This window comes from Typopeltis vanoorti, unplaced genomic scaffold, assembly GCF_054136105.1.
Source record: "Typopeltis vanoorti isolate ZY-2024b unplaced genomic scaffold, IOZ_Tvanoo_1.0 HiC_scaffold_536, whole genome shotgun sequence".
Lineage (NCBI taxonomy): Eukaryota > Metazoa > Arthropoda > Arachnida > Uropygi > Thelyphonidae > Typopeltis > Typopeltis vanoorti.
Window position 1 is genome coordinate 19,918 of NW_028328124.1, and position 24,026 is coordinate 43,943.

Below are 24,026 nucleotides of genomic sequence, written 5' to 3' on the forward strand. Positions count from 1 at the left end.
ACAAAGAATTAAAATTCTGTTCTCCTTTACCTGACTCAGGCATTCTATTCTACTTGTACTCGTGTAATATTTAATATAAAAATAAGTATATTAGAATAATTAAACTATTTTTTATAAATCTTTATAGTCTATCGTATGTGTGTATTATGTGTATATGTAGATTGACCTATTTATATTCCTCCTAGGGAAATATGGGAGCATGGCTGTACTTGTTCTCGAAGATGCTAGAATTTGCCGACACGGTAAGTACATTCTTTGACAAAATCAGATTTACGATATGACGAAAACAAAACAATGTCATACAGAGAAAATATCCATATATATCTATCCGAAATATTGTATATTAAAGACCATTAAAAAGTTAGTGATTCTGACCGTGAACTTAAGAATGCTATTCTAAAATTAAAGAAAGTATACAAAAATTCAGAATGCTATTCTAAAATTAAAGAAAGTATACAAAAATTCAGAATGCTAATCTAAATTATTATAAACAGGATTCTCAAAGGCAGTAATATAATAAGCTAAAAAGTGATATGAATAACAAAATAAAGTGTATTAAAATGTCTTATTAGATCATAAGTGAAATAACTTTCTAACCAAATAATTAAATTATGAAAAAATATCATAATAAATAAATAAATATATGAGCATTCAGAACGCACATAAAATATTGTTGCTAACTTTCCTAAATAATAATCTTGAATATAACTTCACAAAATCAGACAACCAATTCGTCACTGTTTTAAGAACACTGATTGATATAGGCCTATTATACCTTGGTCCATCTGAGGATGCAATCAGGTATAATAGGTCTAAATACTTAAATGAACAATCATTATAATCGTAGTTGCGATAATGATTATTTAAAACTGTTTTCAGGTCTGTACATCTCCTTCAATATATATCCGTTTAAATTCATTCTCTTTATATTTAGCTGATACTATTAGAATTAAAAATATTATTTACTTTGTTGTTGTTGTTGCTGCTGCTGCTGCTGCCGCTTCTTTTCTCAATAACATGCTTACTTTACAGGCTTTCTTTATACTGAGGAAAAAGTTCAACCATATCAGCAATTTACATGTGATACATCATTCAGGAACTTTTGTTGGATCTTGGATCGGAATTAAATATGCACCAGGTAAGTAGATGTTTTCTATCTGCCGTAAATTTTAAATCTACTCTGTGTATTTGCTCTGGTATTGTGAATAAAGTCCATTTGGTTTAATTCAAAAACTTCCACTATGTTAATACGCTGTAATATTTCAATGCATCACACAATCTTCTTCTTCCTAACATGAATTTTCGATCAGGTGGTCTGATCCGGTGTCATGCCATCTCTTTCTTGATTTTCCGATTCTTCTTTTTCCACTTATTTTATATCTGGATAATACATTCTTCAGTAATCTGCTGTTGTACATTCGATTTAAATGTTCTAGCCATTTTTGTTTATCCTTTCTTATGTAATAATTAATTGGTTTTATATTTAGAGATTGTAAAATTTCTTCATTTGTTTTATGGTTCCAATTGTTATATCCAAGTGTTTTTCTGAGAAATTTCATTTTTTCTGTTTGAATTTGAATGTTTGACTGGATTATAAAAATTCGGTTGCTATATCTAAATCGGTTTATATTTTAAACAGCTTTTCTCTACTAATTTTGTCAAAGGCTCTTCGTAATCAATAAAGACCACATGTGTTTATTTTTGAAATTCTGTTTTCTTTTTCTATTAATCATGTTAGATATTATATATCTAACGATTCAATTATTGTGTAATATTTGTGTTACACAATATTACACAATAATTGAATCGTTAGATATATAATGTGGACTTTTATGAATATGACTTGTAATCATAGGATTCTTAAAATTCAAAGGAAGGTGAATAATTATATTGAGTGAGATTGTGAAAATATAGATATATTAAGAACAACAAAGGACCAACTTAAAATCCACAGACCTAACGAAATATTGCGAAAAGGCCATTTGTTCATGAAGTTTCAAGTTTGATAGATTGGTTCTAAAACGTGGTTTAAAGTTGGGGAAAAAATACACAGCATAATTACGTATGCATTGTATCGTTATCATCGTCATTATTCTAACAGATGTGTCTTAAAATGGTCTACAGGGTACAATGAGTATACTATATAATAGTCTGCATCATTACGTCCCTCGTCTATGATTATCTATGAGGTCGTATGAGTCTAATAGCTCACCTCTGGAGAGCATCAAGAATTGTAAGGAATGCTTTAGGTGCACCACCCTAAACTTGGGTGGTGTTCTAAGCATGGAGTGATGATTTGTGATTTGTATATAGTTAAGAGTTAGTCGGATATAAAATAGCCTCTTGATCTAAAGAGAATGCCTAGTGTTTTTTGGATGCTGAGGTGGCTATTAATGTCATGTGTTTATGCCAAGAGAGATCGGATGTAAAGTTTAGCCCAAGCACAAAGATCATTCCACGCTCTGGAATGGTGGCACATCTCATGCATGGAATTCTAGGATGTGCCATCATCTGTCAGTGACGTGAGGTGAGCCTTCTTATCTTGTCTGGTGATTTGTGTATTCGTGAGGGTAAGAGTAGGTAAGCTTGGATCTCTTTGCAAAAGAAAAGGCAATACTGCGTTTTGAACATTAGCATTGAACATGACAAGGTTATCCTCCCCCATGAAGGGCAGTATGTAGATCAATATTTAAGGCACTGGTTGTTGAGTCCTCTCCAAAATCACGGAGAAAGTCATCAATAGGCAAGCGTCTAATACTTAGAGGCCTATGAATTAATTAACGACCAGCTTGATGGATTCTGCAATTCAAGATACACAGGTAACCACTTAATTTATATTAAAAGGTTCGAAGAAACCAGTGCTGTCGCCCTTGACATTTCCAAAGCTATCTACCATGTGTTGGCCTGTTAAACAAATTGCCATCCTTCAGTCGTCCTTAATTTTAACTTTAATTTATTATGTTTAGCCACCTTTTTCTCTCTCTCTGATCATTCTCTGTAAATCATGATAGGTGGATCCCTCGCTTTAAACTTCACCACGAAAGCTGGAGTGCCTCCACGCTCTGTTCTTTCACTCACTATCTTTCTCTTGCATACATGACTACTAACAATATCCACTAATCCTATCCACAGCTTTGCACATGATAGTCCTCTCACTCATCCTATTCATTGATAAACAATGTAAAAGTATTTGTCCAAGTATATTATATACTTGGAAGAATATATATAATATTCACCCTAGCTTGATTTGCATCCTCAGCCTTAACTAAAAGGCTGAGTAGTATGGTTGGCACTTTAAATCAGATCAAGATGTAGATACAATAAGAAGAAATGACGTCATTGGCTGATTAGATCAGTGACATCATTGGATGATTAGTTAAGTGACGTCATTCTTTTGATTCTCGTGTGGAATTCTGGGTAATAGTTCAAGTATGAAATTGTGGAAGATGGTTAGAGATAAGGTAAGGATCACATCTCTCTGTGACGTCATGTTGTGTCTTTTGCTGCGAGTATGTAATTCTGGGTAATTATTAGGGTATAGAATTCTGGGTGATGGTTAGAGATATGATAAGAATAAGTGATGTTATTGAGCTGATGATGGTTAGAGTATGGAATCCTTGAAATGTCCCTGGAGACCCATCTGTCTCTGACCTCATGTTGTGTCTTTGGCTCGAGTGTGGAATTTTGGGTAATGGTTCACGTATGGAATTCTGGGTGATATTTAGAGATAAGATAAGTGCAGTTCTTGATATTTGTTTGTTTGCAAAGGTGGATTCTGGATAATTGTTCACGTATGGAATTCTGGGTGATGGTCTGTTGAGCCCAGTTGCTGATAAAGTCACATTGTTTCTGTTAGTTCGAGCATGGTATTCTGTCTAATGGTCAGAGCATGGAATTTTGGGATATGCTACCACCTGTCGATGAGGTGAGACTTTGATTCGAGTGTGGCATTATACAAAATGATTAGAGATTGGAATTCTGGGAGGATATTTGGTCAATTGTTAGGGTCTTTGGCTAGATTGTGGAGCTATGGAAGAATATTTGTCTATAGGTAGCAGCACGATTTTCCAATATAAGTGTGTGGTAATTCATTCCTAATATTGACTATGGGAATTTTTAGTTTAGAGTCAAGAAATGGAGTTAGCATTGTTTCTTTTTTCTTTCCATTCACATTTTCTTGTCATTAGTTACCAGTTAGACATTTCCTAAAATAATTAACTACTGGATATTAGTGGTGAACACCCTCACACACATACACTCAATTTTTATGTTTTCTTCTAAATAGCTAGCAGTAGACATTTTCTAAAATAATTAACTACTAAATATCAGTGGTATACCCCCTACTCTCCCCCCTCATAAACACACACACACACACGCACATATATATTTTTGTTTCATGTTTTGTTGTCAGTAGGTAGTAGTAGATATTTTGTAAAATAATTAATTACTGGAATATCAGTTTTTTCGTTTTTGCATACTATACTCCTCCTATGTTCTTAGTGACAGAAATGTATTAAGGGATAAAATTATGGATTTATATATCAATTTTCAAACAGAATATGTGAGTAAAAATCTTAAATATGTTTTGCATTCATAATTAAGCAGAAATCTATGTTTCCAATAATCTTTATATATATAGATAGATAGATAGATAACTCAATCAATATTTTGATCTGTGCTAATGATTCCTTTGTCACTAATTATACACAGACGGTATTTATATAATTGTTATTTTTCTATATCTCAAAACGTCATTACTTTTTCCTCATTAAATGTTAACTTTTTTTACCATAATTAAAAAGAATTGCATTAAGGTATAAATTTAGTTTTTCTAAAATAATTAATTATTGGAATATCAATATCAGTTTTCTGGTTTATGCATACTGTACTCCTATTAGGTTCTTAGTGACAGAATTGTATTAAGGGATAAAATTATGGATTTATATATCAACTTCTAAACAGAATAACTGAGTAAAAATTTCAATCTAGTATAATTGAAATATGGAAAACATCCCACGACATCAAACTTTGTTCGTTTAAGTTTACGACTGAATATTTTTTTTGCTGACATATTATTTACAATTATATTCAAAGAGAATAATTCAAAACATGTAATTACCTACAACTATTTCACAAGTTTTAGTTTTCACTCTTAACATTTTCCAATGCTTTAAAAATAAAAAAAAAATGTTTGTTACTCACTATTTTTTTTTCTTTTTTTGGTTACAGTTCATCATAATATCTGATCACGCAAAAGAATCTTAAGAACAAATATCATAGGAAGCAGAGCTCCTCCATACATTTGATACGGTGTTAGTCTTTTATTGACGCCATGCCTGTTTATCATTTCCATGTATTCCTTTGTCACCAGATATACACAAGCAGTCTTTGTATAGTGTTTATAAATGACCCAAAGTAAAGAATCTTTATTGCATTGAATAAAGTCTTGAAAGTCTAATTTAACCATCGAACAGTGCAGATGAGCCGCTATTATAACTTCCCATTAGATGAATAGTTGGTAATTCATTTCCCAAAATTAGTAAATGATTATGAATGTCATACATATCGCTTCGCTTTGCAGCTAATAGAGAAAATTTTACTTACACTATCTCCTGTTTCTTCTATGATTAGTTGACCATCTTGGCACTTGAGAATATTACAGTCCCCTATGTCCAATTCATACTCTACTCTTCTTTGCAAGTATCTAGGATATCCTAGCATATCACTCCATCAGCGACGTAATCTTTCCCATATGCTCCTTGATAACCACAACACAATATATGTAACTTCTAAAATAATAATTGGTTTCCATCCTTTTAGAGCTATGTGGTATATTTTGTCTCGTGCTATTTTCCTGCAGAAAGAATTTCAAAGGCTTTTGGGGCTCACATATTATTTTACTTTACTGGACACACAACAATACAACAACACCACAATACAGGACGATTTCTGCATTTAATGAATGAATTGCAGTAACTGAAAAATTGCAATCGATTCTTATTCCTTATAAAATTGTTTACCTTGACCGTTTCCTTCAAAATGTAACATTCAGGCAGATGATTCACGGACATGTTTTCGCATGGTTGTGGAAGTGACATTCAACTGATGTTATCCGACTTCGTGACGTTGTCTGGGGAGGGGGAGGTTTTATATATCCCTGGCCCGTGTCTGGGAAGTTTTTCTGTAGTAAAATTGATGCGTACATTTTTATTTTGGTGGAGGTATCTACAGATATAGTAACAAAATTGTCACTATTCAGTTCATTTGTACTTTATCCATTAATCAAACCAAATAGTCGCAAAATGTAAAAAACACTTAGAAAGATTAACTAAGTTTTATTTCCTATGAACGTTCTCTTTTTTGCTATTCTAACAATTTCTGACATATGAGTGATGGAACTAGACATTCAAAACATCAAAATGCTGTAAGAGAAAGTAATATTAGAAACCCTTGACGCAGTTTTCAAAAATAAAGAGGAAGTGCATTTCCTTTTCTTTTCACACAGTTGTACATGTAGAATCATGGGGTTGCCAGTCAAATTTATTTCAAAATTTTACGCCCCCTACTATTCCACACGCAGAACCACAAAGACAGAGGTGATAGCTAATAATGTAATTGTGGCTTTTTTTAATTGATAAAGTAAAAAATGAATTCAATAGTGACAATTTTGTTACTATATCTGTAGATGTCTCCAACAGACTACAATGTTTGTTCAAAGGTTTGGAATTAAAGTACGGCTGTAAGAATTTGGTGATTTAACAGAGAGAGAGAGAGAGAGACAGACAAAAGTAATAACTCAGTTACGCACATCAGTAAGAAAAACAAAAAACAAAAAACTTTGGTGAAGGTTGTAAGCAGGTTTGTGACTACCCAGATGTCAAATGCAATTGAGGTGCACATTGTGTGTGTGTGTGTGTGTGTGTGTGTGTGTGTGTGTGTGTGTGTGTGTGTGTGTGTGTGTGTGTGTGTGTGTGTGTGTGTGTGTGTGTGTGTGTGTGTGTGTGTGTGTGTGTGTGTGTGTGTGTGTGTGTGTGTGTGTGTGTGTGTGTGTGTGTGTGTGTGTGTGTGTGTGTGTGTGTGTGTGTGTGTGTGTGTGTGTGTGTGTGTGTGTGTGTGTGTGTGTGTGTAAGTGAGATATTGGGTCTCAGGGAAAGGGAACGAGTGATCTGGAAGATGCAAAATTGACTTACTCAGTTGGCTTAAAAGTCGATTGGTTCGCATTAAGCATTGTATTGAACGATCACTATAGCCTAGTCCCATGAAAAGTATGAATGGTACAATTAAAGTGAATAAATATTTATTTGAAGGTAAACATTTCATTTTCTATGCAATTTTTTGGTCGACATTGATGTCATATTTTTCTTTCAATAAATATGGTAAACCTACTTTCAGACAACTGTTTGGAAACATAAAGATTTCTGTTTAATTATTCATGTGATAAATATTTATGTGTGAAAATTACGAAATCGTACTGCCATCTGTTCACACTACAATGTGAAATTAACAGAACAGAATAATGGTGATTTTACGTTACTTTCAGTCCCTTGTTTGTCTCATTTCTTTTTAGTCAACACTTACTACTGTAAAAGAAAAATACAGGAATCTAAAGTGTAACCTTTGGAAGTTTGAACAGAGGAATTAATTTGAAAATTATAGTACCAGACCTAATATTCAGTTGCAATGATTATGTGCTAATATCAATGCTCAGAAATATATTTATGTTTTTTTTTTTAAATAATAATGTGTGCATCAATTTTACTACAGAAAACATTTTCTGGACTGGGCGTAGAGATAAATAATCTTTGCCCCTGGGTGACCTGACGAGGTCGGATAACATTAGTTCAGTGTCACTTCCACAAGGATAACATATCCCTGAGTCATCTGCAGTAATGCAATATTTTGAAGGAAACAGTCAAGGTAAACAATCCTATAAGAGACAAGAATCGAGTGCAATATTTCAGTTACTGCAATTTGTTCATTCAGTGCAGAAATCGTCTTGTATTGTGATGTGTTGTGTGTTTGGTAAAGTAAAATAATGGGTGAGCCCAAAACGCCTTTGAAATTTTCTTTCTTCAGGAAAATAGCACAAGACAAAACACTCAATATAGTTCTAAAAGGATGGAAACCGATTAATATTTTAGAAGATACATATATTGTGTTGTGGTTATTGAGAAGGCATGCGAAAGATTACGCCGCTGGTGGAGTGATATCCTAGGACTCTTTCAAAGAAGAGTAGAGTATGAATTGGACATAAGAGAGTGTAATATTCTCAAGTGCCTTGATGGTTAACTAATCATAGAGGAAACAGGAGATGGTGTAAGTAAAATTTTCTCTATTAGCTGCAAAGCGAAGCGATTTTTGGCAAAATGACTTCCCATCAGCTATTCATCTGATGGGAAGAATAATCGCGGCTCATCTGCACTGTTCGATGGTTAAATTAGACTTTCAAGACTTTATTCAATTCGACAAAGATTCTTTATTTTGGGACATTTACGAACACTATACAATGACTCCTTGTGTATATCTCGTGACAGGAAACGATAAACAGGTATGGTTTCGTTAAGAGACTAACACCATATCAAATATATGGAGCTGTACTTCCTATGGTTATCCATTCTTAAGATTCTTTTGTGTTCAGATATTTTGGTGTACTGTAATAAAAAAAAACCAGTGAATAACGAACATTTTTTATTATTAAACTCATTGGAAAATATTAGGAGTGAAAACTAAAACTTGTGAAATAGTTATTATAAATAAATATTATTTATTTATAATTATTATTATTGTTTCAACTGAACATTCGGTCTGATACTATACTTTTCATGTTAAATCCTCTTCTACAAGTTCCAAACAAGGTACTCCAGACTAACTTATCTGAGGCGACAACAGTCAATTTTGCCTAAAGGAAATGAGTCAAACACGGGAATGGACTACTTTCCTTATTTGCGTTTGTGTATATTCGTTGTTAAACTGCTATTTCTTCTGTAAAATCATAGTTAATCTTGTTTATGGTGTAATTTTAACACTTCCACAGTGGGAAAGTGTAATTTCACATTGTGGAATTACACTTTCCCGCTATGGAAAAGTGGGAAAGTGTTCTTTCAAGACTTCAAGACTTTAAATACAACAATCAAGTTGCTGTATTTAAAGTCTTGAAAGAAGCTGTCGATAAAGATTCTTTATTTTGGGACATCTGCGAACACTCTATGAAGATTGCTTGTGCATATTTGGTGACGAAGGAATACATGGAAAGGATAAACATGCATGGTGTTGTGACAACAAAACATGAATGTAAAGGTTAAAAAACAATGCTGGCTCCATCTCTTGACTCTAAACTAAAAATTCCCATAATCAATATTAGGACTGAAATACCACACACAATTATTGGAAAATCATGCTGCAACCTATAGTAAATGTCTTCCATAATTCCACAATGGAGGCAATCTATTCGTTTCCCACTCGAATTAAAGGCTCACCTCATGTCACTGATATATGGTGGCTCATCCCAGAATTCCACACTTTGACCATTGCCAAGAAATCCATGCTCTAATAAAAAAAACAATGTGACATCATTGGCAACTGGGCTCAACAGACCATCACCCAGAATTCCATGCACGAACAATTACCCTGAATCCACCTTTGCAAACAAACAAAAATCAATAGCGTTACTTATCCTATCTCTAACGATCACCTAGAATTCCATGCACGAGTCATTACCCAGAATTCCACAATCGAACCAAAAGAATGACGTCACTTATCTAATCACCCAATGACGTCACTGATCTAATCAGCCAATAATGTCATTTCTTCTTATGTTATCTACATCTTGATCTGGTTTAAAGTGCCACCCATACCACTAGGCTGGTTATATTCCACTAATTGGTGTCCTACACAAGAGCCGAAGAATTGTGGAAATACCTTCTGAATAAGAATGCTGTGCCGAACAAAACAGCCTCTTGCAACTTGTCGATTTTTAATTCATCTAACTCGAGTGCTTCTAGATGTTGTTTCAGTGTTTTGGGGATGGCACCTAAAGCACCTATTATTATGAGAACAACTTTCTTAATTTGCAACTCGCGATGCTTTGTAATTTTTTCAGTTTTTTTATTCGTCAATTCGCCTATCTCCTGGTACTGATATTTCGATAAATTGATCGCCCCTGTTTTCACTTTTTTCAATCACTGTTATATCGGGTGTATTACAATCCATGCTATTGTCAGTCTGGATTTTGAAATCCCAGAGTATTTTAGCTTTTTCATTCTCAACCACTTTCTGGTAGACTTTATGCTACCAATAGTCTTTAGATCCTTCAAACCCATACTTTTTGCATAAATGCCAGTGGATTATCTTAGCGACATAAACGTGCCTTTTACTGTATTCAATTTGTGCGATTTTGATGCACCCACTTATAATGTTGCCTACCGTTCATTTCCTTTTCTTTGCACAATCTACATTTACTGTCTTCTTGAACTTTGTGTATTTTTGCTTTCATAACGTTGGTTTTAATGGCCTGTTCTTGTGCTGCAAAAATTACCGATTCTGTTTCTTTCTTTAGTGCTCCATTTCTCAACCATTGCCAGGTCAAGTTGCTGTCAGCGCTGTCCTCTATGCTGTGAAGGTATTTTCCATGAAATGCCATATTTTTCCATCTTTCAGTTTTCAATTTTACTTAGTTGATCTTGTACTCCAATTTTGTCTCCATGGGTTTAAATAAATCCTCTCTGCTTACCTCAACTAGACATTTTTCCATTGTTTGCTGCAGATAATCATTCAGATTATTTAGATACTTTCCGAGCAGTTTCGAATTCGTTCAGGTCTTGAAACCGTCCCATTGTTATTCCAGAAATAGCGCATTTGTCTAAGCCAAAATCCATTGATATATCTTGACTGAATATGTGCACAGTCTCAATCAATGATCCAAGTTCATTCTCTGATTTTCCATACAACTTCAGATAAAAGGAGTGATTTCTTTACACTTTTTTGTAACCATGTTTGATTAAACATCTCATTGAAAGTGACCCTTTTTATGTTTACCTCCCCAATTTCTTCTCTATTCGGAACCAACATTGTTTTCCAATTTTTCATGCTGGTTGCAGGAATATTTGTACGTTTTTGCTAATATCGAATAGATCGCATTTTAAAATCCAACTATGAGGCACTGAATCAAACCATTGTTTATAATCTATCCAAGCCAGATGAGAGCTTTTCTACGTTTGCAAGTATTCAGAATGATTTTTAAAATCAGAAATTTGTTTTTCCCTCTCGAATTTTTGCCTCTACCTTTTTATTCAATTGCAAAAAATAGAATTTGCTTTAAGACAGCTGTATATTTTGTCAGCTAGTATGCCTGTGAGTAGATGAAAAGCTGTTGGTAGACAGTTTATTGGTGGGAAGTTTTCTAGCTTTGGATCTTTTTCTTTATCCTTTATGATCAAAAACGTTTTGCCTGCTGTGAGCTTTGTTCTTCTAAAACATTGTTAAATTGGTTAGCAAGGATTATCAGTGCGAGGATTGAGGTCTTTCGTGTAAGCCTGTCAGATATTTCAACCAGTATTCATGTAATTCATCCTTTCCGGGTGTTGACCAATTTTTTATTCTTTTAGCTTGCTTTAGAATCATTCCACTGTTCTTTTCAGTTGGTCCATTTTTCGTTCTTGAGATTCGTTCGTAATTTGTTCAATCCACTTTGCCTTATTATTGTGCCTCTTAGGGTTGTCCCATAGGTTTTGCCAAAATCTAATTGTATTTCCTTTGACTGTGGTATTTATATTTTCTTTAAGATTATCATTCCTACAGCAATCAATTTTCTTGTAAAATTGGTGCTGATTCATGCGAAACATGGAATGTTGCTTGTACTGTTCAATGCGTGCATTAGCTGCAACTGCAACTATTTTGCTTCACTTCCTGTAATACTTCATCAATAGGTCGTGTTCCAATATTATATCTCTTTATGAGGTTATTTCGCATTTTCGTGTTTTTCACCTTTTTTCCTTAAGGTTTTTTCAAATTGCTCACGTATGCTCTGAGTTTAAGAATTTTATTCGCCAGTCGATGCTTCCATTTTGGTTCCTGAGCCTTACTGCTTTGGGGTTAACTAATCTTATAGCCTTATTCAGGTGTTATGACGTAGGCTATTGAGTACATAAGTTGATTCCTTTGTCCACTAGTTTCAGTAGGGATAGCCCTTGTAGCTTTATTGGCTTCTTGTAGGAATTCCTTCACTTTTTGTTGAGGTAACTGCCTCATTACTAAAAACCTAACTCGCCAAGGTTGTTTTTCATTTCCTCAATAATTTTTGTAGTGAGTTCTGATTCCTTCTCTGATAGATTCCTTTCAACTATTTGTATATTTTCGACATTTTCAGCATTCTGCACACTAGAATCTGGTTCTACTCCTTTCACATTCTTGGTCAGTTCAGGATCATTACAGTCTCCTTTTATAGCTTGAGCTATCAGTGATTCTAGCTCAAGCTCACTAAATATCTTGAGTTTGATAATGAAGCTGCGCTGCTGCATCGACCTTTGGAATGAAAATTCCGAATTTTAGTGTCTTGCAAGCCAAAGTTGGAACATTCGTTTCTGAAATCCCCATAACTGAGGGGATTTGAACAGTAGAAGCACTGCATGACTTGTCGATTTTCAGCCGTGCTCCACTTTTTCCTAGTAATTCTTTTGAGTTCTGCGGATCTTGCCCCTGTAACCCACTTCTCACTGAATGGTAGGCTTCCTAGTGAGCAGGACGCCTAACATCAGGTGCAGTCATTGGTAACCCGAGAAACAACTGATGTGTTTATAGAGTTCAGATTTGTCTTCACCGTTTTTAACTGGGAATGGGTAGATACCTGAGGGAGAAGGTAGACTCCCAGTGCATGAGGTAGAAAAATAGGAAAATAGGAAAGAATCACCCCTAGCCCTCGAATACTCTAATACAGTTTCTCACTTTTCTAAGCCCAAGGACCAGTAAAATGCCTAAAACAATTCTACAGACTTCTAAGTTATGTAATTTTTTTTAAAAGTATGTGGGGATTACCAACATTTTAGAAAAACTGTGCCTTTTATAACATTTTATAACATTTTAATAAACGATTAAAAGTGTATCATCACTGAACAAACTTTTAATTTTTATTAAACAAATAAAAAGCATCAGTGTCTGATTTGCTGTGGGTAAATGAATGGGTATTTCAGCGCCGTCCCGCTGAGACCTCCATTCATCTGGCGAGAGAAACTTTTATATGTTATCTCCATTCATCTGTCCACACTCATTAAGCTCACCCCATAACAACGTTTTTAGTGCCATCGGTACCATGGGCAAATGAATGGCGATTACCAGCGCGTCCCGCTGATACCTTCATTTATCTGCACACAACGACGGTTATCTTTAATCCCCATTCATCTACCCACAGCAACTTTTATATTTTATATTTTATCTCCCATTCATCTGTCCATTCCCATGAACAACTTTTATCTTCACGCACTCTCTTATTCGACCTGCGACATGTAAACTGTTCCGTTCGCTAAGTGCGTTGTGAGACGAGGGAAAAATGTTATTCTTATCTTACTCCATTCATCATAATACTGAATACGAACTTGACATCCATCGATTCCATCATGGATGACATCCCTTGTCTTGTCCAAACCATCCCCTGCATATACCCAAAAATTTCACTCGGAACATCCGAAAGCCATTAATGCCCCCCTCCATCCACACGCATGCACACTTCCCTCCGATACGAATCACGTTATTTCCCTGAGGAGTTTTCCATGACTAGCAAAAAACTTTAAGACATCCTGTTATGTGAGGTCACCGATATCTATAAACAGTCCAACCCACGATGTCAGTCGTGGGTTGGACTGTTCAGTCGCAAAGTGCCATCCACGTGTCTGGCGCATTTTCCCGCCAGCGACCGTACACCGTATATACCATATGCATGTGGTACTAATCGTCTTATGATGATGGTTTTAATCATATCCGTCCTGTTTTATGCAGAGGCACAACAGTGGTCATCGTAAATCTGGCAGATTCATTAATCTTGTGGCGGTTTTATTTATATCCGTCCTGTGTGCTGCTTGTATTCGTTATGTTGTCATGTGTGCTGCTGTATAATCCATGACCGCACGGATGTTGTTGTCTGCATACGATGGAGACAACAACTCGGCCGCATATTCCCGAAAGCGACCATACGAAATACGGAACTTCGCTAAACGGGACGCGGCAGCTATCCTCCTCGCCAACAGAGCTGAGTCTCCCCGTGACGTCACTTTGGGTAACATTCGTTTCATCGGCGATTTTGTCTGATTTTGGAAATAGATTAATTCCAAAACTAGTAACGAGAATAATCGGAAACTGTAATCCAAATAAATAATACGATATATAATAATTATGTTACTACTTACTTTTAATGAGCATGTCGGCTTTGCAGAGTTGCTGGATATCTGGCTCAATATTGTCAACTTCAATCGAAGATCGGCGCACACTAAGACGACTTCTGTATTTTGTTTTTATTTGAAAGAGCGATGAAAATCCTTTCTCACAAAGATAGGTTGTAGAAAACAGCATGAAGATTTTCAATGCTTCTTCAGATAATTCGGGAAATCCACTTCTAACTGGAGGCTAGATCCAAACCAAGATCACGGAATTGCATTTTAATCCCACTGTCACTTGAAAGCTCAATTAACTGTTCTTTTTTCGATAACGAAAGGTCGTTCTCGTGACTTTAAGCCTGAAATAGATCTCGAACCCACAGAAACTTCTTATAAAAGTGATTGGGAAAATATGTTTCAGAATTCTGTTTCAGAGATTTGAGGTGGTCTCAAATCCTCTCCAGAAACTCAAAATCAACAAAAAAAAATCACTTTCCATTAAAAATGATTCCAATGTTGTAAAATGTGCAAATTATTTGTCGTTTACATAACTAATGCAAAACACTAGTTGTTTTTTTCTCTCAAATGCCTTTATTTTGTCGTAGGTACCAAGAACAGTTAAAGAATTTCCCTGAAGGGAGAGATTTAGTTCATTTAATTTCGAAAAAAATGTCTGAAAGATAGGAATTGTTTCGATAACTATGCTTTGTCAACAAGGAGTGATGCAAAATTAGAATTACGTTCATTTACACCCAATAAAACTTCGTGTCTTAATTTTTCCCCTGCTGGAAAGCCAGCGAATTTCAGAATGAAGCAAAAGTTGTATGTATTTACTGCCCATTTCATCACAGAGTAGTCAATAAAATTAACTAATTTAACAGCGTTGTTTAGCACAGTTTTAAATTCTTGTGGCATTCCTTTGGAGGCCAACCTTTTCGTATGTCATACATTGTTTCATAAACGATATACCTGATTCATCTTTGGAGCCATTTCCTTGACCATAGAAACAACCCTCAACTATGCCTGCCTGTAATGGCGGGAGCTCCATCCGAACAAAAGCCCATGCATTTTACCCACTGAATCCCTTTGTGTATTATGTAATTATTGAGAGTTATGTAATAATGATAGTAATAAATATGTCACACTCTCATTATGTAATGATGAGAGTGCGAAATATTTCTTCTCCAGTTGTTCGGGATGACAAAGTTCTACAAAACAGAATAGCGTCAGGAATGTTGTTATCATGTGCATATCTTATGTAGCATATTAACTGCGCATCTCTTCTAAGGTCAGTAGTCTCGTCTATTTCTAACGCCTAATAAGAGCTCTTCTTAACTCTTTCGATTAACTGAGATTCTACATCACCTGCCATATCATTAATTGTGCGACCCACAGTGTCATTCAAAGAGGAGTCAAATCAACATCTTTTAGTAACTTTGCCAAAATAGTTTTTACCACATCTTTTATAGCTGGAAATAGTAAATTTTCCCCGATAGAATGAGGTTTCCCTGTTTTCTCTACGTGCAAACTTAAGAGATAGGTGCTTCGATTAATAGTGTCTTGCTATTAATCGAAGTAATGCTCGACACTACATCTTTCCCATGATTTAATTTGCTAAGAGTCGCTGAAATTGGCTTTCTTTTTTAAATTTGCTTATTTGGCACATCACAATGTTTAGTTTCTAAATGTCGTCAGAGTTTCGCAGGTTTCATGCACTCGTTCGACAACACTCCATAACCCAAAACACATTGATGTTTCTGTTCACTTTCATCTCCACACCAAGTAAACCCGAATGCTAAATACGAACTGTTGTATTTCCTACTGTATTTTGTCTTTAAACTGCTTGTTTGTTCTACTTTAATAGTATCAGATTTACTCGCCGTTACAAACCGTGTATCACAATTAGGGTTAGCATCACACCTGTTTCATTTGCTCTTCTTTTCAAAGTCCTAGTTATAAGCTACTTTTCCATTATTAAAAAACGTTTCCGACAAATATATAAATACTGGGGTTAACTCAAGTCACACTTTGTCCAAGTATCATTTAGCACTTCTGACGGTATACTGAGCCTTGGATGAAGGAGGAGGAAAACCTTCAGTAATAACAATCAATAAAAAACAAGCAATTGGTTGAAATGTGGACAACACATGTTCACTTCAAATCTGACAAAACAGCAAGGGAAGAAAAAAAAAAAAACTTCGTCATTCTGCCGCTACAAATTATTGAAGTGCCAGAATGACGAGTAATAAAAGAGGGTCGAAGTGAACAACAATATAGTTTTATTGCTTCTGCCTTTGAACATTCTGACGCTATTTGTTGTTTTTTTTTAAGTCTCCATTTGATTTCAATAATTTTTACTTACTTATTCAATTTTAATTTGTTTCGAAAACTAAAAAATATATATTTATTTAATTAATTTACGTCTGCTTGCTACCTGTCCCATCGTCGCAGAAACCTGTAGTCTGCGGACCACAGTTTGAGAAACACTGCTCTAACAGCATTTGGGGGTAGGAGCAAGATGAAAAGAAATACAGAGGGTAAGAAGAGTAGGGATCAATCTGCAGATAATATAACAGGTGAATATTATATGAAGTCTGCGCGGTGAACCTAGTCACTATGCGCTTTACAACTGTATAGCTGGGAAAGGAGGCTCCTGGGTTCATTTCCCGTCGTCGATGTAAGGAGATTAAGGATCTTTTTCAGACATAGCTAAATTACCCGGTTTGGGGCATGAACAGCAGCGTTTTTTATATGGGGTTATATATATTTGATTTTTAGAAAATAATATTACTTTTAATTACTATTTTAAACAGTCTATCTGTGAGGTTTTTATTTGCAGGGGGCAGTTGTGTTCTAATTATGTTTCTGAACAGTTTGGTGCATGTGTTCTTGTATGGGTACTACGCATTAACAGCATTTGTTAAAGCCAGTGGAAAGCAGGTAGCATGGAAGAAATACCTCACCCAGTTTCAAATGGTAAGCTCATCTCCCAAAACTCTATAGAAGGATTAAATTCGATGATTTTTAATCATTTATTAAATTGAATAGCTGAATCAATAATTAACAGTTAAAGGAAACATACAATTCATGTATACTAATTTAACTTACTGCTTAAATTTCTTGCATCTTTGATCAATTTAAGGAACTGCAGAACTTATAAATTCATCTCCCTAACTGCTATTAATAAATAAGAAATATTAAGAAATTGTAAATCGTGTGTGTTCTACTGGCCAGTTTGTCTGTTTTGAGAGAAAAAAAAAACTCGAGTTTCCTGGAGAAAATATCCTCTACCTTCGTATGAGATCAGCTAACTCACCTTTAGTCGAAAGAGACGAGATGACTTCGCCTATACTAACTGAGCTACGGAGGCTTAACCACATTCTTATATATTCTTAATATTTCCGCGAATTAGCATGTCTTGGTTGATGTAAGGTCGAACTCAAAACTATTTCTTGTTAGAGACATAAACAGTATAACTGAAAATGAATACCAAATTTATGAAATGGATTTTGGATATCTTGGAGAAAAAAATACTCATTCATAACACCACGTTTTGGCAACAAAATATGGTGTTATCAATTTTTAAATTAAATTAAATTTTAAAAGCTCAACTAGGAAAGAAACAATTATGGACTTTGCAATTACATTATTATTTTTTATTATTTATTTATTTATTTGCTCCCACCCACAATAGATTATTTGAAAATATGTGCTACTACATTTTGTGCCGCGGGTGGGTTAAAGATTTTTTCTATTTTTATCAATTTTAGATTTTTTTATATATTTTAATTTATTTTAACATAGTCCCGAAAGCCTACTCTAGGGAACCTTTCTCAAGCCATTTCATGCCTCCAATAAGCTAGGCGGTGGTCTCACACTGAGCTATGAAATTCATCTTTCATCCAAAGACAATCCACAAGAATTTTAGCCTACGACGGGATTCGAAGCTTGTGGGTTGATGAGAGGGTTCGCTTACCACTCAGCCAACCCATGTCGGCAAATAAAATTGCAGAGGAGTCTAACACGATAAACTTTGTTTAGGAGATTTAAAAAAAAAGCGTAAATAAAGTATTACACAGAAAAAAAAATTAATGCATAAGAATATTCTAAACATTTTGAAGCAATAATCAAATCAATCCAGGAAACTCAGGTTTTTAATCCGACAACTCAAGAAAATAAGACTGTAAATCACACGCAGTTTCACGCCGTGATAAATAGTGATAGGGTTAGCTACCACGAGATGGCAGCAGTTGACTAAGGGTGGAGATTCGTTTTCTGCACAAATCTTAAGAAGTTAGGACAAAAAAACGTCCTGCCCACTCCCTCTGTGGAATAAAATTAGCGGATTTATTTTTTACTTTATTTTAATTAATTTAACTGAATATTTTCAGTTTTTGTTGCTATTAAAATTGTGTATTTTTATTATTATTTATTTTTTATTTTTAAATTAAAATTGAGTTTTATGCTAAATGAGTACACAGTAGATGTGAGTATATATTTATGAAGGTTATTATATTTTTCGATTCAGAATGGCTTCAAACTAACGTATTTGTATATTATATTTTAAACGGCCGACGTTGCAAAGCCAGCGGCATCAGATAACGATAACTAAATTGGGACAGTGCCAGATTTTTTTTAAAGTAATTCTACGCATGAAAGGTCATAAGCGTAATAGTACGTTAGTACTGTCAGCAGGGTAAGGATTTATTTTTCTCTATGCAGATATCCAGTTTAGCTATATATTCAGATTTTAATGAAATTATTTGACAAATAATGTGAAACCTTCTTACGGAAATTATTATTATTATTATTATTATTATTATTATTATTATTATTATTATTATTTCATTCACATAATTGATACACAGTCAAAACAAGATTTAAACAACAAATATTATTTAAACAACAATTTGACTGGTGATTCAGAACAATTCAGATTCTACCCAAGAATCTAAGAATAGTCCGTCAGGTAGCGTGGTAAAATATGGATTGTTCCGAGTAATTCGGTTTTTTTGTAGGTCATGTGGGGTCACTTCGTTCATGTTTGATTGCTGTAAATAGTTGGATAGCTTCTTTGAAATTTTGCCAAGTGCACCGATAACTATTGGGATGACTTTTGTGTGTCTAAGCCACAGTCGTCCACCTTCGATTGCCAGATCTCGATATTTAGTAATTTTTCTCAGTTCTTTGTTGTTAATGTTGCTATCACTAGGTACTGTGGGTACTGCGATATCGATAATCCAAACCTGTCGATGTTCAATAATTGTGATGTCAGGTCTATTGTCTATTGTGTTCCAAATGCCGATCAGTTTATATTCTAAAGCCCCAGAGAATATTTTCTGTTTCTTTTTCCAGTACTGTTTCTATTTTATGCTGCCACCAGTTGTCAGAAGTAGGAAAGCCATATTTTTTGCATGCATGCCAATGAATTATGACGTGCACGCAAATTGTTCATGGTGGTATTTATAGTCAGTTTGAGCTATGTTGTTGCAGGCACTGATTAGATGTTCTACAGTGTCATTTTTCTGATCGCATAATCTGCATTTGCTGTTATTATTGATGTTTAAACTTTTTGCTTTGATTGCATTAGCTTGTAACTTGTAATGACCGTTCTTGAGCTGCTAGAATAAATCCTTCTATTTCTTTTTAATGTATCCGTATTGTAGCCACTGCCACGTCTTATTCATGTCAATTTTGTCCTCAGTTTCTCGAAGAAATTGGCCATACAACGGTTTATTTTTCCAGCGTACATGTCGGTTATTTTGTTGTTCCATTTTGTAGTCGGATTGGTTTCCTGTTGCTTTTAGAAGGCCCTCTGGTGTAATTGCTTGAAGCATTGGCTCAGAGCTATTGTCGATGTAACGTCTTAAACTAATTTCTTCTTCTTCCACAGTCTGTCTCACTTGCAGGAGACGCCGTCCACCTATTCTCCTCGGTAGGTACAACCGGTCAACACCACTTCGTGGATGTAATGCATGATGCATAGTCATTAGTTTTCTAGTTTTGCGGTCCAGTTTGTCCACGTCTTCTTTTGTCCAAACTATTATGCCAGCTGTGTATCGGATCAGTGGTATAGCCCACGAATTCATTGCTCTAATTCTGTTCAATCCATTTAGTTTTGTTTTCAGAATATTCCAAACTCTTCTAATATATCCTGATGTTGCTTGTTGTTTAACTTTCGAGTGGAGAATATCATTGGCTTCTATTATTCCTAGGTATTTATAGTGTTCGTCAGCTGAAATTGCTTTTATATATTTCTCTTGATCAAAATTAAAACTGCTAGTGTCATTAAGTTTTCTTCGTTTAATAGATAAATTTGCGCATTTATCTAAACCAAATTCCATTTTGATATCCTGACTGAAAATACGAACTGTGTTCATTAAAGAGTCTATTTGCTGGGCCGATTTTCCATATAACCTCAAGTCATTCATGTAGAACAGATGAGAAATTTTAATATTACATTTAGGAATTTCATATTCAAGTTTTGTTTTCCTTGAGAATCATAGCAAAGTTATCAAAGAAATGTTGAAGAGCAATGGTGACGAAGAATCACCTTGGAAAAGTGCACGTTTAATGCTGATATCTCCAAATCGTTCATTATTCACTATTAGAGTTGTTTTCCATGATTTCATAGCAGCAGCCAGAAAGGAACATATGTTTTAGTTAATTCCAAATAGTTTTAGTGATTTTAGGATCCGAAACTGTGGGAGGGAATGGCATGCTTTCTTGCAGTCTATCCATGCCATGTCTAAGTTAGTTTTTGAGTTTCTGAGAATCATTTTATTAATAACAATCTGGTTTTTTGTTACTCTAGAGTTTGGAAAATTGCCTTTTTGTTCAATCGGATAAATCTGATTATCTGATAAGTAGTGGTGTATGAATTTGCTATGATTACAGCACACAGCTTAAGCATAATCGGTAGGCATGTTATTGAACGTTACTTGGGTCTGCATCCTAATCTTTATCTTTCATGAAGAGAAAAGTGTGCCCAGATATCATCCAATCTTCCATTGACCCTGCCTGCAACAAATAACTAAAGTGTTCCGCCATCAGATCTTGTAGACTGGTTAGATGTTTTAACCAAAATCCATGATTTCATCTTTGCCAGGTGCACTGCAGTTTTTTAATTGTCTGGCTTGAGCACTGGCCATTTCTTTAGTAATAATGACATTTTGTATTTGTTTTTGTTTCATTTCTGATTCTATTTTCTTAATCCATGAAGTATCTTTATTGTGTTCAATAGGATTATCCCAGATTGACTTCCAAAATTTGAGTGTTTCTTCTTTTCCTGGTGAATTATTGGTTTGCATTTGTATTTCTCTGGAGAGACTGGAAGAACTGACGTTGGTTCTGTCGAAATTGCATATTTTGTACATATTGGTTTATTTTGCTTCGTATGTTTTAATTTTCTGTGCAGTCGCTGTAATTCTTTCTTTTAGCTCTTCGGTAATTTCAGCAATTGTTTTGTTGGTCAAATTATATGTGTTAATCAGTTTGTTTTTGATGTTATTATTTTTCAACTGTTCTTCTTTAAACCTCTTTAAGTTGCTTAGATCAGCTCGAAGCCTGTTGAACTTTCGTTCTAACGGGATTTTCCATGGTGCAGATTGTTTCATCCTCGGCTTTTGCTCTTTCGGTTTGCAACCAAGCTTCACTGAAATGATATAGGTTGTGCTGTTAGGAGCTGATTTGTTTTCTTTATACTGTTGGTTGTGATGGTTTCAATTACAGCATTTGCGTCTAAGAGGAGCTGTTTTAGCTTAGATTGTTGTAAAGCTTTTAATGGTGGTAGTCTTATACGGTTGTTTATGGAGTTCATATGTTCCAATATCCCTAAATTCATTTTACACTGCACTTCTCTCAAAACATTCTGAGGTATGTCGTCAGCTTAATGTTTACTGAGTTGAATTCTAAAGTTTGATAGAGCTACCTCCTGATGATTACTGCAGTTGTTGGTTTATGACGTAACACTTGCAGCTCAAGTTCAGTAAATATTTTGTTACGGAAAATGAAATTATTTTGGTCCAGAGGTCTTTGTTCTGTTATTTCAGATTCTGGGAATGTTTGTTTCCAAATTAAATGCATATGCTTTCTGAAATCTGGTTTTTCTGGAGTTGATCTGTAAAAACATTTCATAACGTCTCTGTTTTCTTCTGCAATTCATTTTTTACGTTTCGTTTCTTCCAGTCGCTTTTCAGCTTCCTGCCCTGATTGCCCAGCAAGGAGAGTTGGGTCCAGTAGCCCACATGTCGCCTGATGTCCAGGATCCTCAGCACCTGATGCAGTCCTTGATGATACGGGCGTCGACTGATCCAGTATGGATCTCTTCTTCCTTTTCACCATTAATATGGGGGATGGATCACTGTTAGCCTTGCTCCTCAGTTGAGACCTGTCTGACAAGGGTGGCCTTGCTGGCAGCTATGCTAAGGCCTGAATAGCTCTCAACATCTCTGAAGCACGAAAACCCCACCGCCACGACAAGGCCGTGTTCCTTCGGGGGATTATTTTCATACGATTCAAACCCAGGTCTTTCAGACCAAAGGGCACCTACGTTTTGTTCTGAGCTTAGAGGTCTAGAATTAGACATTTTCTGGAACCAACTTATTATCCAACTGGCAAGGCTGCCATGTACATAATGATAATAAATTCAAAACACTTCAAATTATTAAAGACATAAGGATATTTTATCGCATAATTCATATTTGTTTATTATTAGCCATCATGTTTTATTAACTGTTTACTCGAAATGACAAATATTTCTCTTTAAAATGAACGCAAGCATTGATTATTTATTTTCTGTATTTCAGATTCAACTATTTTTGCTGTGTTTCTACTATATGCAGATTGCCTTGTTCCAGGATTGTGGTTATCCCAAGCTAATTGCAACTATTCAGGGTTTTCTACCGGGAATGTATTTTTTTCTATTTATGAATTATTATTTCAATGCGTATATCAAACCCCACAAGGCAAATCGATCCACTTTGAAAACCATAACAAAGGCCGCATCGCATGACCTTTCTTTGCATACATCACCAAGCGACTCTGCTTCCAATTCCAATAATGAACACGTGATATTCAGAAAGGCAAAATCCAGTCATATTCAAAGAGCTTCCAAAATTACTGAATAAATATAAAGTTATGTGACTAGAATATTAGAAGGGTGGACTTGCTCCAAACCTTTAACAGAAATATTGATTGAAGAAGATTATCAATCAACTACTTTTTATTCAATACCATTTAGCATATTCCACAACTGCATAGAATGCATCTTGTATAGAAAATCATTACTTACTTTAAAGCTGAATAAAAAAAAAGGAAATTCAACATTGAAAATTAATTGAAAATGAGAAACCTCTCGGATGTAAATAAACTGTATATCATGTAAATAATAATTACAGGAACAACAATTCGAAGAAAACTTTTATTTCTGTGCACAATGCAGAATGCTATTTCCTTCCTAAAGGGTTTTGTCTACCGTGAAATTCGATTTTTCATCCTTCAAAATAGGCACACCCCAAACCAGATCTCAACTAATACTCAACTTTTAAATGGAAATTCGAATCTTTTTAACATATTTTATGTGAATTCGTTTTATAGTTATTTATTCATTATTCTATATACGAACCTTTAAGACTTGAAATTAGTATTGAATATACATTTTTATTT

At 34.8% G+C, this 24,026-nt stretch overlaps 1 protein-coding gene and 1 long non-coding RNA gene across 2 annotated transcripts; both read left to right on the forward strand.

Annotated features, from left to right (window-relative positions):
- Positions 1-185: 185 nt before the first annotated feature.
- LOC150092124 (very long chain fatty acid elongase 7-like) lies at positions 186-23,684 on the forward strand (the record flags this gene model as incomplete). The annotated part of the gene is made up of 4 exons (XM_090415288.1): positions 186-242; positions 1,033-1,138; positions 17,200-17,336; positions 23,168-23,684. Coding segments are annotated over 4 exons (621 nt in total), but the record flags the coding sequence as incomplete, so codon positions are not given.
- On the forward strand, positions 5,264-15,236 carry LOC150092125 (uncharacterized). The gene is made up of 2 exons (XR_016550619.1): positions 5,264-5,539; positions 14,966-15,236. It is a non-coding gene; the product is annotated as an uncharacterized LOC150092125 (long non-coding RNA).
- Positions 23,685-24,026: the final 342 nt, after the last annotated feature.